Source organism: Pseudophryne corroboree, chromosome 2, assembly GCF_028390025.1.
Source record: "Pseudophryne corroboree isolate aPseCor3 chromosome 2, aPseCor3.hap2, whole genome shotgun sequence".
NCBI classification, from domain to species: domain Eukaryota; kingdom Metazoa; phylum Chordata; class Amphibia; order Anura; family Myobatrachidae; genus Pseudophryne; species Pseudophryne corroboree.
The window spans coordinates 2586017-2602915 of NC_086445.1; the positions used below are offsets into that span (position 1 = coordinate 2586017).

At 42.4% G+C, this 16899-nt stretch overlaps 1 protein-coding gene across 1 annotated transcript in view; it reads left to right on the forward strand.

Annotated features, from left to right (window-relative positions):
- The window catches only part of LOC135050927 (transient receptor potential cation channel subfamily M member 2-like), a 307254-nt gene that overhangs the window by 277236 nt on the left and 13119 nt on the right, over positions 1 to 16899 (forward strand). The window contains exon 13 of the mRNA XM_063957173.1: positions 14670 to 14788. Coding sequence (XP_063813243.1) covers positions 14670 to 14788 — 119 coding nt within the window. The remainder of the gene's footprint in view (positions 1 to 14669; positions 14789 to 16899) is intronic.

Below are 16899 nucleotides of genomic sequence, written 5' to 3' on the forward strand. Positions count from 1 at the left end.
CCATTATACTGTACATCAGATATGGCACAGCACATTATACTGTACATCAGATATGGCACAGCGCATTATACTGTACATCAGTAATGGCACAGCACATTATACTGTACATCAGATATGACACAGCACACTATACTGTACATCAGATATGGCACAGCACATTATACTGTACATCAGATATGGCACACCACATTATACTGTACATCAGATATAGCACAGCACACTATACTGTACATCAGATATGGCACAGCACATTATACTGTACATTAGGTTTGACACAACTAACTTATACTGTACATTAGGTATGGTATAGCACATTATACTGTACATCAGGTGTGTTACAGCACATTATACTGTACATCAGATATGGCACAGCACATTATACTGTACATCAGATATGGCCCACCACATTATACTGTACATCAGATATAGCACACCACATTATACTGTACATCAGATATGGCACATCACATTATACTGTACATCAGATATGGCACAGCACAGTATACTGTACATTAGATATGGCACAGCATGCTATACTGTACATCAGATTTGGCACAGCACATTATACTGTACATCAGATATGGCACAGCACATTATACTGTACATCAGATATGGCACAGCACATTATACTGTACATCAGCTATGGCCCACCATATTATACTGTACAAGAGATATAGCACAGCACATTATAATGTACATCAGATATGGCACAGCACATTATACTGTACATCAGATATGACACAGCACATTATACTGTACATCAGTTATGGCTCAGCACACTATACTGTACATCAGATATGACCCACCACATTATACTGTACATCAGATATAGCACAGCACATTATACTGTGCATCAGATATAGCACAGCACATTATACTGTACATCAAACATGGCACAGCACATTATACTGTACATCAGATATAGAACAGACCATTATACTATACATCAGTAATGGCACAGCACATTATACTGTACATCAGATATGGCACAGCACATTATACTGTACATCAGATATGGCACAGCACATTATACTGTACATCAGTTATGACACAGCACACTATACTGTACATCAGATATGACCCACCACATTATACTGTACATCAGATATAGCACAGCACATTATAATGTACATCAGATATGACCCACCACATTATACTGTACATCAGATATGGCCCACCACATTATACTGTACATCAGATATGGCAGAGCACATTATACTGTACATCAGATATAGCACAGCACATTATACTGTACATCAGATATAGCACAGCACATTATACTGTACCTCAGATATGGCACAGCACATTATACTGTACATCAGATATAGCACAGCACATTATACTGTACATCAGATATAGCACAGCACATTATACTATACATCAGATATGACACAGCGCATTATACTGTACATCAGATATGGCACAGCACATTATACTTTACATCAGGTATGGTACTGCACATTATACTGTACATCAGATAGGGCACATCACATTATACTGTACATTACGTTTGACACAACTAACTTATACTGTACATTAGGTATGGTATAGCACATTATACTGTACATCAGGTATGTCACAACACATTATACTGTACATCAGATATGGCACAGCACATTATACTGTACATCAGATATAGAACAGACCATTATACTGTACATCAGATATAGAACAGACCATTATACTGTACATCAGATATGGCACAGCACATTATACTGTACATCAGATATGGCACAGCACATTATACTGTACATCAGTAATGGCACAGCACATTATACTGTACATCAGATATGACACAGCACACTTTACTGTACATCAGATATGGCACAGCACACTATACTGTACATCAGATATGGCACATCACATTATACTGTATATCATATATAGCACAGCACATTATACTGTACATCAGATATGGCCCACCACATTATACTGTACATCAGATATAGCACAGCACACTATACTGTACATCAGATATGGCACAGCACATTATACTGTACATCAGATATGACACAGCACATTATACTGTACATCAGATATGGCACAACCACTTATACTGTACATCAGATATGGCACAGCACATTATACTGTACATCAGATATAGAACAGACCATTATACTGTACATCAGATATGGCACAGCACATTATACTGTACATCAGATATGGCACAGCACATTATACTGTACATCAGATATAGCACAGCACACTATACTGTACATCAGATATGACACAGCACATTATACTGTACATCAGATATGGCACAGCACATTATACTGTACATCAGATATGACACAGCACACTATACTGTACATCAGATATGGCACATCACATTATACTGTGCATCAGATATGGCACAGCACATTATACTGTACATCAGATATAGCACAGCACACTATACAGTACATCAGATATGACACAGCACATTATACTGTACATCAGATATGGCACAACCACTTATACTGTACATCAGATATGGCACAGCACATTATACTGTACATCAGATATAGAACAGACCATTATACTGTACATCAGATATGGCACAGCACATTATACTGTACATCAGATATGGCACAGCGCATTATACTGTACATCAGTAATGGCACAGCACATTATACTGTACATCAGATATGACACAGCACACTATACTGTACATCAGATATGGCACAGCACATTATACTGTACATCAGATATGGCACACCACATTATACTGTACATCAGATATAGCACAGCACACTATACTGTACATCAGATATGGCACAGCACATTATACTGTACATTAGGTTTGACACAACTAACTTATACTGTACATTAGGTATGGTATAGCACATTATACTGTACATCAGGTGTGGTACAGCACATTATACTGTACATCAGATATGGCACAGCACATTATACTGTACATCAGATATGGCCCACCACATTATACTGTACATCAGATATAGCACACCACATTATACTGTACATCAGATATGGCACATCACATTATACTGTACATCAGATATGGCACAGCACAGTATACTGTACATTAGATATGGCACAGCATGCTATACTGTACATCAGATTTGGCACAGCACATTATACTGTACATCAGATATGGCACAGCACATTATACTGTACATCAGATATGGCACAGCACATTATACTGTACATCAGCTATGGCCCACCATATTATACTGTACAAGAGATATAGCACAGCACATTATAATGTACATCAGATATGGCACAGCACATTATACTGTACATCAGATATGACACAGCACATTATACTGTACATCAGTTATGGCTCAGCACACTATACTGTACATCAGATATGACCCACCACATTATACTGTACATCAGATATAGCACAGCACATTATACTGTGCATCAGATATAGCACAGCACATTATACTGTACATCAAACATGGCACAGCACATTATACTGTACATCAGATATAGAACAGACCATTATACTATACATCAGTAATGGCACAGCACATTATACTGTACATCAGATATGGCACAGCACATTATACTGTACATCAGATATGGCACAGCACATTATACTGTACATCAGTTATGACACAGCACACTATACTGTACATCAGATATGACCCACCACATTATACTGTACATCAGATATAGCACAGCACATTATAATGTACATCAGATATGACCCACCACATTATACTGTACATCAGATATGGCCCACCACATTATACTGTACATCAGATATGGCAGAGCACATTATACTGTACATCAGATATAGCACAGCACATTATACTGTACATCAGATATAGCACAGCACATTATACTGTACCTCAGATATGGCACAGCACATTATACTGTACATCAGATATAGCACAGCACATTATACTGTACATCAGATATAGCACAGCACATTATACTATACATCAGATATGACACAGCGCATTATACTGTACATCAGATATGGCACAGCACATTATACTTTACATCAGGTATGGTACTGCACATTATACTGTACATCAGATAGGGCACATCACATTATACTGTACATTACGTTTGACACAACTAACTTATACTGTACATTAGGTATGGTATAGCACATTATACTGTACATCAGGTATGTCACAACACATTATACTGTACATCAGATATGGCACAGCACATTATACTGTACATCAGATATGGCACAGCACATTATACTGTACATCAGATATGGCACAGCACATTCTACTGTACATCAGATATGGCACAGCACATTATACTGTACATAAGATATGGCACAGCACATTATACTGTACATTAGGTATGACACAACCACTTATACTGTACATTAGGTATGGTATAGCACATTATACTGTACATCATGTGTGGTACAGCACATTATACTGTACATCAGGTATGGCACAGCACATTATACTGTACATCAGATATGGCACAGCACATTATACTGTACATCAGATATGCCACAGCACACTATACTGTACATCAGGTGTGGCACAGCACATTATACTGTACATCAGATATGGCACAGCACATTATACTGTACATCAGATATGCCACAGCACACTATACTGTACATCAGATATGGCACAGCACATTATACTGTACATTAGGTATGTCACATCATATTATACTGTACATCAGATATAGCACAGCACATTATACTGTACATCAGATATGGCACAGTACATTATACTGTACATCAGGTATGGCACAGCACATTATACTGGATATCAGGTATGGCACAGCACATTATACTGTACACCAGATATGGCACAGCACATTATACTGTACATCAGGTATGGCACAGCACATTATACTGTACATCAGATATGGCCCACCACATTATACTGTACATCAGATATGGCACAGCACATTATAGTGTACATCAGATATCGCACAGCACATTATACTGTACATCAGATATGGCACAGCACATTATACTGTACATCAGATATGGCACAGCACATTATACTGTACATCAGATATGGCACAGCACATTATACTGTACATCAGTTATAGCACACCACATTATACTGTACATCAGATATGGCACAGCACATTATACTGTACATCAGATATAACACAGCACCTTATACTGTACATCAGATATGACCCACCACATTATACTGTACATCAGATATGGCACAACCACTTATACTGTACATTCAGATATTGCACAGCACATTATAGTGTACATCAGATATGGCACAGCACATTATACTGTACATCAGATATGGCACAGCACATTATACTTTACATCAGATATGGCACAGCACATTATAGTGTACATCAGATACGACACAGCATAGGATACTGTACATCAGATATAGCATAGCACATTACACTGTACATCAGGTATAGCACAGCACATTATACTGTACATCAGATATGGCACAGCACATTATAGTGTACATCAGATACGGCACAGCACATTATACTGTACATCAGATATGGCCCACCACATTATACTGTACATCAGATATAGCACAGCACACTATACTGTACATCAGATATAGCACAGCACACTGTACTGTACATCAGATATAACCTAGCACATTATACTGTACATCAGATATGGCACATCACATTATACTGTACATCAGATATCGCACAGCACACTACACTGTACATCAGATATGGCACAGCACATTATACTGTACATCAGATATGGCACAGCACATTATACTGTACATCAGATATGGCACAGCACATTTTACTGTACATCAGATATAGCACAGCACACTATACTGTACATCAGATATAGCACAGCACATTATACTGTACATCAGATATAGCACAGCACATTATACTGTACATCAGCTATGGCACAGCACATTATACTGTACATCAGATATGGCACAGCACATTATACTGTACATCATATATGGCACAGCACATTATACTGTACATCAGATATAACACAGCACATTATACTGTACATCAGATATAACACAGCACATTATACTGTACATCAGATATGACACAGCACATTATACTGTACATAAGATATAACACAGCACATTATACTGTACATCAGATATAACACAGCACATTATACTGTACATCAGATATAGCACAGCACATTATACTGTACATCAGATATGGCACAGCACATTATACTGTACATCAGCTATGGCACAGCACATTATACTGTACATCAGATATGGCACAACACATTATACTGTACATCAGATATGGCACAGTACACTATACTGTACATCAGATATAGCCCACCACATTATACTGTACAGCAGATATGGTACAACACACTATACTGTACATCAGATATGGCACAGCACATTACACTGTACATCAGATATCGCACAGCACACTATACTGTACATCAGATATGGCACAGCACATTATACTGTACATCAGATATGGCACAGCACATTATACTGTACATCAGATATGGCACAGCACATTATACTGTACATCAGATATGGCACAACCACTTATACTGTACATCAGCTATAGCACAGCACATTATAGTGTACATCAGATATGGCACATCATACTATACTGTACATCAGATACGGCACAGCACATTATACTGTACATCAGATATAGCACAGCACATTATACTGTACATCAGATACGGCACAGCACATTATACTGTACATCAGATATGGCACAACACATTATACTGTACATCAGATATAGCACAGCACATTATACTGTACATCAGATATAGCACAGCACATTATACTGTACATCAGCTATAGCACAGCATAGGATACTGTACATCAGATATAGCACAGCACATTATACTGTACATCAGATACGGCACAGCATAGGATACTGTACATCAGATATAGCACAGCACATTATATTGCAGTTGTGCTGCGTATGAAACCATACTTGCAGCTGCATTAGGGTACTTCTTTGACCACAGTCTTTACATATATTTATTTATGGTTTCTTCCATATTCAATATTATGTATATTTTTATTGGAATAATAACCGTACATGGTCTGTTGTCCTTAAGAATATTAAAACAACATAATGCATATGATTTGGTCCTTCCCAAAAATGCTATGTTTGCAACATTTACTCTGTACACCCGTGAGACAGGTGCAAGCTTTGAATCAGCCCTGGCAGCAGGAATATAAACACTGTATACCACAGTAATGTTCCTATAAGAAAGCTTCTATTCAGTGGGGAAATTGGTCAGAGGTCAAAGGAACCACCTGTCATACCGGCATTCAGTCAACCAAACAGACATATGGACCAAGGAAATCCTGAATCCAGTACTCCAAACAGCCACATGGACCTGGCAACCTTGCATACTGTATGTCCATCAATCAGCCACATGGACCTGGCAACCTTGCATCTGTCCATCAAACAGCTGCAGGGACCTTAAAACCCTGCATCCAGACCACCAAATAGCTTCATGGACCAGGCAATCCTGCATCCATACCACCAAATAGCTTCATGGACCTTGCAACCCCGCATCCAGACCACCAAACAGCTGCATGGACCTGGAAACCCCGCATCCAGACCACCAAATAGCTTCATGGACCTGGCAATCCTGCATCCATACCACCAAATAGCTTCATGGACCTGGCAACCCCGCATCCAGACCACCAAATAGCTTCATGGACCTGGCAATCCTGCATCCATACCACCAAATAGCTTCATGGACCTGGCAACCCCGCATCCAGACCACCAAACAGTTGCATGGACCTGGAAACCCTGCATCCAGACCACCAAACAGCTGCATGGACCTGGCAACCCTGCATCCAGTCCTTTAAATAGCCACACGTACATGGCAACCCTGCATCCAGGCCATCAAGCAGCTGCAGGCACTGGCATATCTATAATGAGTGCAGTGTCTGCGGTGCACGCGGGCTCCTGAGTGCAGAGGGGGCCCCCACCACATACGCTGCACCCATTTTCTAAATACTCACGCCAACATCCGCAGTGGTGTTAAAACACTGTGAAAATGGTGCAGCTGCCATTTTCCCAGAGTTCTGCGCATGCACAGTACAAAAATGGCCGCTGTGCTATTTTCCCGGAGATCTGCGCATGCGCAGTAGAGTCTGAGCGCTCTAGTGCTCAGACCCTCAGCACTGCCAGCAGAGAGGAGGGTCCCGGACGGGGGAGGCTGCACCCAGGCCGCCTCCTCTCTTCAAGCGCCCCTGGCTGCAGAGACCTGGCAATCCTGCATCTAGACCACCAAACAGCTGCATGGACCTAACAACACTGCATTCAGTTCATCAAACAGCTGCACAGACCTGTCAACCCTACATCCAGTCCATAAAACAACCACATCGACCTGGAAACTCTGCATCCAGTCCATCAAAGAGCTGCACGAACCTGGCAACCCGGCATCCAGTCCATCAAACAACCATATGGACCTGGCAACCCTACATCCAGTCCATCAAACAACCACATCAACCTGGCAACTCTGCATCCAGTCCATCAAAGAGCCGCACGAACCTGGCAACCCTGCATCCATTCCATCAAACAGCTGCATAGACCTGGCAATACTACATCCAGTCCATTAAACAACAAAATGGACCTGGTAACCCTGCATCCAGTCCATCAAATAGCTGCATAGACCTAGTAACCCTGCTTCGCAGACCACCAAATAGCTGCATAGACCTAGTAACCCTGCATCCAGTCCATCAAATAGCTGCATAGACCTAGTAACCCTGCTTCCAGACCACCAAACAGCTGCATGGACCTGGCATCTCTGCATCCAATCCATCAAACAACCACATGGACCTGGTACCCCTGCATCCAGTCTATCAAAGAGCCACACAGACCTGGCAACTCTGCATCCAGTCCATCAAACAACCACATGGACCTGGCAACTCTGCATCCTGTACATCAAAGAGCAACACAGACCTGGCAACCCGGCATCCAGTCCATCAAACAACCATATGGACCTGGCAACTCTGCATCCAGTCCATCAAAGAGCTGCATGGACCTGGCAACTCTGCATCCAGTCCATTAAACAACAACATGGACCTGGTAAACCTGCATCCAGTCCATCAAACAACCACATGGACCTGGTAACCCTGCATCCAGTCCATCAAATGGCTGCACAGACCTGGCAATCCTACATCCAGTCTACAAAACAGCCACATGGACCTGGTAACCCTGCATCCAGTCCATCAAACAACCGCATGGACCTGGCAACTCTGCATCCAGTCCATCAAAGAGCCGCATGGACCTGGCAACCTGGCATCCAGTCCATCAAACAACCATATGGACCTGGCAACTCTGCATCCAGTCCATCAAATAGCTGCACGTACCTGGCAACCCTGCATCCAGTCCATCAAACAACCACATGGACCTGGCAACTCTGCATCTAGTCCATTAAACAACAACATGGACCAGGTAACCCTGCATCCAGTCCATTAAACAACAACATGGACCTGGTAACCTTGCATCCAGTCCATCAAATAGCTGCACAGACCTGGCAATCTTACATCCAGTCTACAAAACAGCCTCATGGACCTGGCAATCCTGCATCCAGTCCATCAAATAGCTGCATAGACCTGGCAATCCTACATCCAGTCTACAAAACAGCCACATGGACCTGGTAACCCTGCATCCAGTCCATCAAACAACCACATTGACCTGGCAACTCTGCATCCAGTCCATCAAAGAGCCGCACGGACCTGGCAACCTGGCATCCAGTCCATCAAACAACCATATGGACCTGGCAACTCTGCATCCAGTCCATCAAAGAGCTGCACGTACCTGTCAACCCTGCATCCAGTCCATCAACAACCACATGGACCTGGCAACTCTGCATCCAGTCCATTAAACAACAACATGGACCTGGTAACCCTGCATCCAGTCCATTAAACAACAACATGGAGCTGGTAACCCTGCATCCAGTCCATTAAACAACAACAACATGGACCTGGTAACCTTGCATCCAGTCCATCAAATAGCTGCACAGACCTGGCAATCCTACATCCAGTCTACAAAACAGCCACATGGACCTGGCAATCCTGCATCCAGTCCATCAAATATCCACAAGGCCCACAGCAGCCACTGTGGCAATTTGCTTGTGAGCTCACATCAGAGTCAGTATCTAGGGACGTAGCAGTGGGACTGCAGTAGTTACTATATACAGATCCTCAACGATGGAATATTCCTATCTATTCCAGACATTCACTGGATACTCCTTATATATGGTGGCATCATATGTAACATGTAGCATAGGATTCTAGCAGGTCACATTCTAATGCACTACTCACTCTCCATTTGTGGGTCTAAGGACATATATGCTTTATATACAGTGTGTATATATATATATATATATATATATATAATAAACGTAGATAGGTAAGGCACTCCTAAAGCTAAATGTGGATAATGCCGGTGCCTCCGTAAAACCAAAGTAATAGCACAGAGTAAGGACATGGCACTCACGGCAAACTGAAGAACTCACAGATTCATCAGTAATTTAGAGTAACATTTCAGTGGACACCCCACTGTCGTCAGGCTGAAACGTTACTCTAAATTACTGATGAATCTGTGAGTTCTTCAGTTTGCCGTGAGTGCCACGTCCTTTCTCTGTGATATATATATATATATATATATATATATATCTGTCATATCTGCCATGCCAATACCTCTGGGTTTTTATGAGTGCAGTACCTCATTTTGAATTATGTTGGATCTTCTTCTTTATTTATTGAAATGTTTGGTGAGCATCCACAGGCTCACATTAGGCTGCTGCAGGTTTTATATACCACATTAGCATATGAAATATGTTTTTTATACAGTATGTTATGATGTACCATGGGGCAAACTTCAATGATGGAACCAGGGGCCTAATTCAGACCTGGTCGCTGCAGCGATCGCAGTCTGAATCCCTGTGGCGTGTGCGATGGCCACTGCCTGATTGACAGGCAGAAGCAGTCGCAGGGCGTAACGGCAGCGTTGTGCGGCGTTGTCGAGGTGCGGTCTGGACAACACAGGCGTGTCTGGACCATTTGTGAATCACACGCAGCTACTGCAGTCAAAAACATTTCTTATAATATAAATGTGTTTCCGTACCAATAAGTAATCAAGTCAAATGATGATATAATGTCAAAGAAACCGACTCTCAAGTTTCTAATTGCTGATATGGCAGTTATTATTAGTTGGTGGTGCACCTAGGGTACAGTAAGGTACTACTGGTTAGTCAAAGTATAAGAGACAAGAAAGAAAGACCCTTTGTTGGTGCACTCGTTAAGAAAAACCATAAAAGTTAAAACCTAACTTTTATTAAATCTATGTAAAATCGTTTAAGTTAACAAAAATTATTAAATAAGTCCTTAGTCCACTATACCATGCAAAATTACAAACTCATATCAGTTGCAGTCAAAAACATGGCGGGTAACCACCTGCCTTCGCAACTAGGCTGTGTAGGCATGGAGCTACTTGGCAGAGATGCAAAAGCAGTGGGTGGTGGGGGGGGGGGGGGGGTGTACAGGACCTGGCATGTGGAGCGGACTTGCCCTGTGTTGGGTGTCCCCCCGCATGCCTAAGATTTTGATCGCAGATAAGCGTTTTTTCACACATCTACAATCAGGTCTGAATTAGGCCCCAGGACACAAAGGTTGCATGTTAATGAATAGACTTTGGGCCTAATTCAGACCTGATCGCTAGCAAGCAATTTTTGCACTGCTGCGATCAGATAGTCGCTGACTACAGGGGGGGTGTATTTTAGCTGTGTAAGTGTTTAAACGCATGTGTAGCAGAGCTGTATATCAGATCTTGTGTAGTCTTTGCGCAGCCCAGGACTTACTCAGCCGCTGCGATCACATCAGACTGTCCGGGACCGGAATTGACGTCAGACACCCATCCCGCAAATGCCTGTACACGCCTGCGTTTTCCCAGAAACTCCCTGAAAATCGTCAGTTGCCACCCACAAACGTCCTCTTCCTGTCAATCTCCTTGCGAACGCTCGTGCAAATGGATCCTTCACACAATCCCGTCACTGACTGGCGATCCCCGTTGCAGCCACCCATTGCGGTGCATGCGTATGCGCAGTTCGGATCTGAATGGCTAAACGCACAGCAGTGATCAGATCTGAATGACCCCCTTTATCTGCAGGCTTCAAGCTAGTAATAGCTATTTGTCTTTTGTCTGCAAGAAACTTGTAGCATTGGGAAACTTTCAGGAGACTGGTTTTCACTCACTGCCAGTTTTTGGAGACGTCTTGGAGTAGAGACTCAGCTTCTGGAAAATGAACTTAAGTTACGGGGAGAATGATGGAACTCAAGAGTGTAACCCATGCACTGTAAGTTATGGATAAATGCAGAGGACTCATGATAGTGGTTGTTGTAGGTGAATTCTGCCCATGGAAGAAGGTAGGACTAGTCATTTATTCATGAGGAAATAAACACGAGTAGCAAAGTCTCAAGATCTTGGTTGAACTACTTGGTCTGGTCAATCAAATGTACATGGCTTGCCAGGGTTTGCACAGAGACTGCAACAATTTAGCCACAATTTGTACTCTGCAGTCACAGACTATTTCAACAGGACAGCCATTGAGATGGAAGATTTCCAGATTGAAGAGTTGTGCCAGAACTGGAGCAGAAAGAAGTCCCCAGAGTGGAGTAAATTTTGGTAAACCGATCTACCACTAGCAAGATGGTGGTATACTTGTTGGAAGGTGGTAGATCGGTATATAAGTAAATGGATATGTGAGTCCAGGGAACATGTTGGATGGACAAAGTTAAAAGTTAACAATCTGGAAACTGTCTAGGGGGAAATTCAATAGTTTTTTTTTTTCCATGTTAATCGCGCCCAGAGAGGTTGGGATTTGCCACGTAAAGTGGCTAAGTTTGACCAAACCCATTTCAGTGCTCAAACAGGTCACTCTTAGTGCATTTCAGCTCACCATCCCCGGGGGACCGAGCTAAAATGCTGCCCCCCCGGAAGCCGATCATGCCCGAATGGAGCTACAATTGAATAGCTTCCTTGGCCACCATATGTAGGCTGCCGGCGGAACAAACCATTGAAATTGTGTTGAGCACACTTTGAATAGGCTGCCACAAACTGTTTCAGATTTTGCTGGGGTGCGAACTACTAATAGTCCCAGAGGATGAGCTCCTGGATCCAGAGCCGGCCCTAGGCATAGGCAAACTAGGGCATTTGGAAAGCCTAGGGGCACATGCAGCTTCTGCTGATTAAAATGATATGCAGCATGCCTAAATTCTGTGTGTGACTGCGGCTGTATCTGCATACGAAATGCTACGTTACAGTGTATTCCTGGAAATCACTGTAACTTAGCATTTCATGCCCCATATCATTTTAATCAGCAGAAGCTGCTTGTGCATCCTAGTCACATAGCAATGCAAATAAGACACATTTTCAGCAAAAAAGGCGCCTGATGTAGCAGAGCTGGGTGGGAGCTGCATGGCGTGTTGAGGCAAAATGTATGAGGACACATCTGTATCCAAGCAGAGGCAGAGGTCACAGTGTTAGCAGCCGTGTGAGGGCTGTGTGTGTGTGGGTTAGTTGTGCAATAGTGTTTGGCATAGGGGCATTATGTGTATCATGTGTACAAATGCATTAATGTGCGACATACTGTTGGAGCCTCGCTCATCTAGCCTTCTCAGGTGCGCCTAGGTGCACCAAGGCTTCTTAGCATAAGCCTTTCATCTATTGTTCTCAGCTGCAATACAATACAGAGAGAACATTACAGCAGGGGATTAAGTCCGACTGTACTGGCTCAGTTACTCCTAGTAAAGGGAAAGATGAGCAGGGCTCCATCTGTATGTGTAAGGGGCATAATGTGTGTTATTACATGTATAAGGGCATTACTAATGTGTGGCATTATGTGTATAAGGTGCTCTACTGTGTAGCGTAACATATAGAAAGGGCACTGCTGTGTGGTCTAATGTGAATAAAGAACAATAAGGTGTGGTGTAATGTGAATAAGGAGCAATTCAGTGTGATGTAATGTGAATAAGGAGCAATTCAGTGTGATGTAATGTGAATAAGGGGCAATTCAGTGTGATGTGATGTGAATAAGGGGCAGTTCAGTGTGATGTAATGTGAATAAGGGGCAATTCAGTGTGATGTAATGTGAATAAGGAGCAATTCAGTGTGATGTAATGTGAATAAGGAACAATTCAGTGTGATGTAATGTGAATAAGGAGCAATTCAGTGTGATGTAATGTGAATTAGGAGCAATTCAGTGTGATGTAATGTGAATAAGGGGCTCTACTGTGAGGAGTAACATATACTGTATAAGGTAAAGTGATACTACTGTGTGATGTAATATGAATTAGGGACACTATCGCTTGATATATTGTGAATAAAGTTGTACTACTGTGTGGCGTAATTTGAATTGGGGGTACTATTGTGAGGTCATGTCCCTTCCCAGCAAGAACACGCCCCTTTTTGGACTGGGCGCCGGATTTGCTCACTGTTTCTATTTAAAATATAGGGGGTAGGAGCACCAAAATGAGGACTGCTATGATTGAGGGGTGAAGGTGATGGGAAAGGGGTACAGGGTCAGAGGCGGAACCAGCGGTGGTGCTAGGGGGTACCAGCCAAAATATTGCCTAGGGCATCATATTGGTTAGGGCCGGCTCTGTCTGGATCTCACCTCTTCGGCAAGCTTATCAAATTCCTGACCAACCCACATAACCTTCAGTGCTTCCCTATCTAATTACATCCCCACTGTGCAGTCCACATATATCCTCACATATACAGTATTTTCTCTCTTTTTGCAGTTATTTTATGATCCTGCCCAGTACGGGTTTGTGAAAAATTCATTCCGTTACATCACCGATTTCTGGAATCAGATGGAAGTACTTGCATTGTGTCTCTTTGCTGTTGGGGTCATCTGCAGGTGAGGTTGTAATCATGGTTAGATGATGAGCTGTCTCCTGGGGTTATATTTACTAAAATTCGATTTTGAAAACCACTTTATGAATCTTCAAAATTGATTTAAATCTATTTCTTTTGAGTTTCTAAAATTTTTTACAAATCCCTTATTTACTAAAAATCGATTTTGCATTTGATTTTCAAATCAGATTCGATATTGGTCTATTTTGGGAAGGGATTTTGAGCTGAATGTATGAAATCCCTTACCAAATCGAACCTCTAATCCCCATTAAAATCCCCAGCAAAATTGAATGCAAAATCGAACAGAACTTTCTCTTTGCTTCCTATTGGTCCAAATGTATCACATGCACACTAACTAAAGGGGAATCGCTCTCTTTACACTGTTTATACATTAAAACCTACTGTAAGTCATGATTGTTTTTTTTTTTCAAAAATACAGCTGAAATAGTTGTCAATAAACTAAATCCTAATCTGCCTTCTTGCCTGCCTTCCACTTTCTGTGCACACATAGGGGTGAGTCAGACTGGAACACTGCAGCGGCAGCATTCACAGTCTGGTGTCAAGTGTGGTATGTGCTCGCGCAGCGGTAGCACTGTGCATGCACACACACACAGTGAGATGCAAAAGCATCTCACCGGTGCGATCGCCTCTGCCTGGTTGACAGACAGAGGTAGTCGCGGGGCAGCCGGGGTGTGTCGATGACGTTGTGGGAGGCGCGGTCCTAACAATGCAGGCGTGTCTGGACCATTGCTGTTGCAGGCCGTGGTGGCTGCATGACATCACACGCAGCCAATTCGACCCAAAACATGGCGGGTAACCGCCTGCCTCCGCAGCTAGGCTGCGTAGGCAGGGAGCAATTCACCAGGTGCGAAAGCATCACTGCCATGTGATGCTTTCACCCCTCTGTGGAGGGGAGGGGTGGGCCTGGCATGCTGGGTGTCCCCCTGCATGTCAGATATTGTGATCGTAGATGTGCATTTTTTCGCACATCTACGGTCCGCTCTGAATTAGTCCCTTAGTCAGTTGTTGCTAAACAAAACTCTGCCTGCTCCCTGTTTATTGCATAATCTGGGGGGAGTGATTTATTTAATGTGCAATTATGCAATAGACGGCAGCAGAGCACAATATCAAACATTTTGGGGAAATTATAAAATAATATGCCTTCCGAATAAAACAAAAAAACAAAAAACAAAGATGCATTCAGTCATGGATTGGGTGGCTATATGTGCCTCTTTATACTTATGCTCAGCAGGAGTTTGTTGTTTTGACAATGGAGTCAGAAGCCAAGAGCAACAGCCACAGCCTAAATATCCTTTTTTGGTGGAAGGTGAACAAATTAGAACAATATAGTAGCACATGCTATTAGCTGCTTTATTAGCACATTCTGGTATCTTACACAACAACCATCCCTCTGGCATTTGTCCCACAAGAATTTTTGCAGAATTTATGAGGATGTAGGCATCATGGGATGAACCAAAGTAGCCAGTAACAACACTTATGATTTTAAAATTCATTATATCATCCAGCCAAATTGCCCAATATTGTGCTCTGGTGCTATCTGTTGAGCTATAGGAAAACACTGATGTTTTTCAGAAATTCAATTTCGATTGGGATGTGAGTTGAATTTGTCTTTAGAATCGATTTGACATTCAGTTTGGTCTTTAGTAAATCTGTTCAATACAACTTGAATGGAAATCAAATGCAAAATCCCTTGAAACATCAAATTTGAACTTTAGTAAATTTTGCCCAGGTGAAGTTACAGTTGGAGAAAAAATTACTAATATGCAGTTTGTCAGCCTGTCATTGAGGTTAATTCAGACCTGATCGCTAGGCTGCATTTTCTCATAGCCTGAGATCAGGTCCGAACTGCGAATGCGTATGCACCGCAATGCGCCGGCATGATGGATGGCAACAACGGGGATTGTCGCCCTGCGACGGGATTCTGTGAGGAATCTGATCACATGGGCAAATGCAAGGAGATTGACAGGAAGAGGGCGTTTGTTTGTGGCAACAGACCATTTTCAGGGAGTGGTTGGGAGCAGGCGTGTCCAAGCATTTGCAGGGCGGGTGACTGACGTCAATTTTGGTCCCAGGCAGGCTGAAGTGATCGCAGTG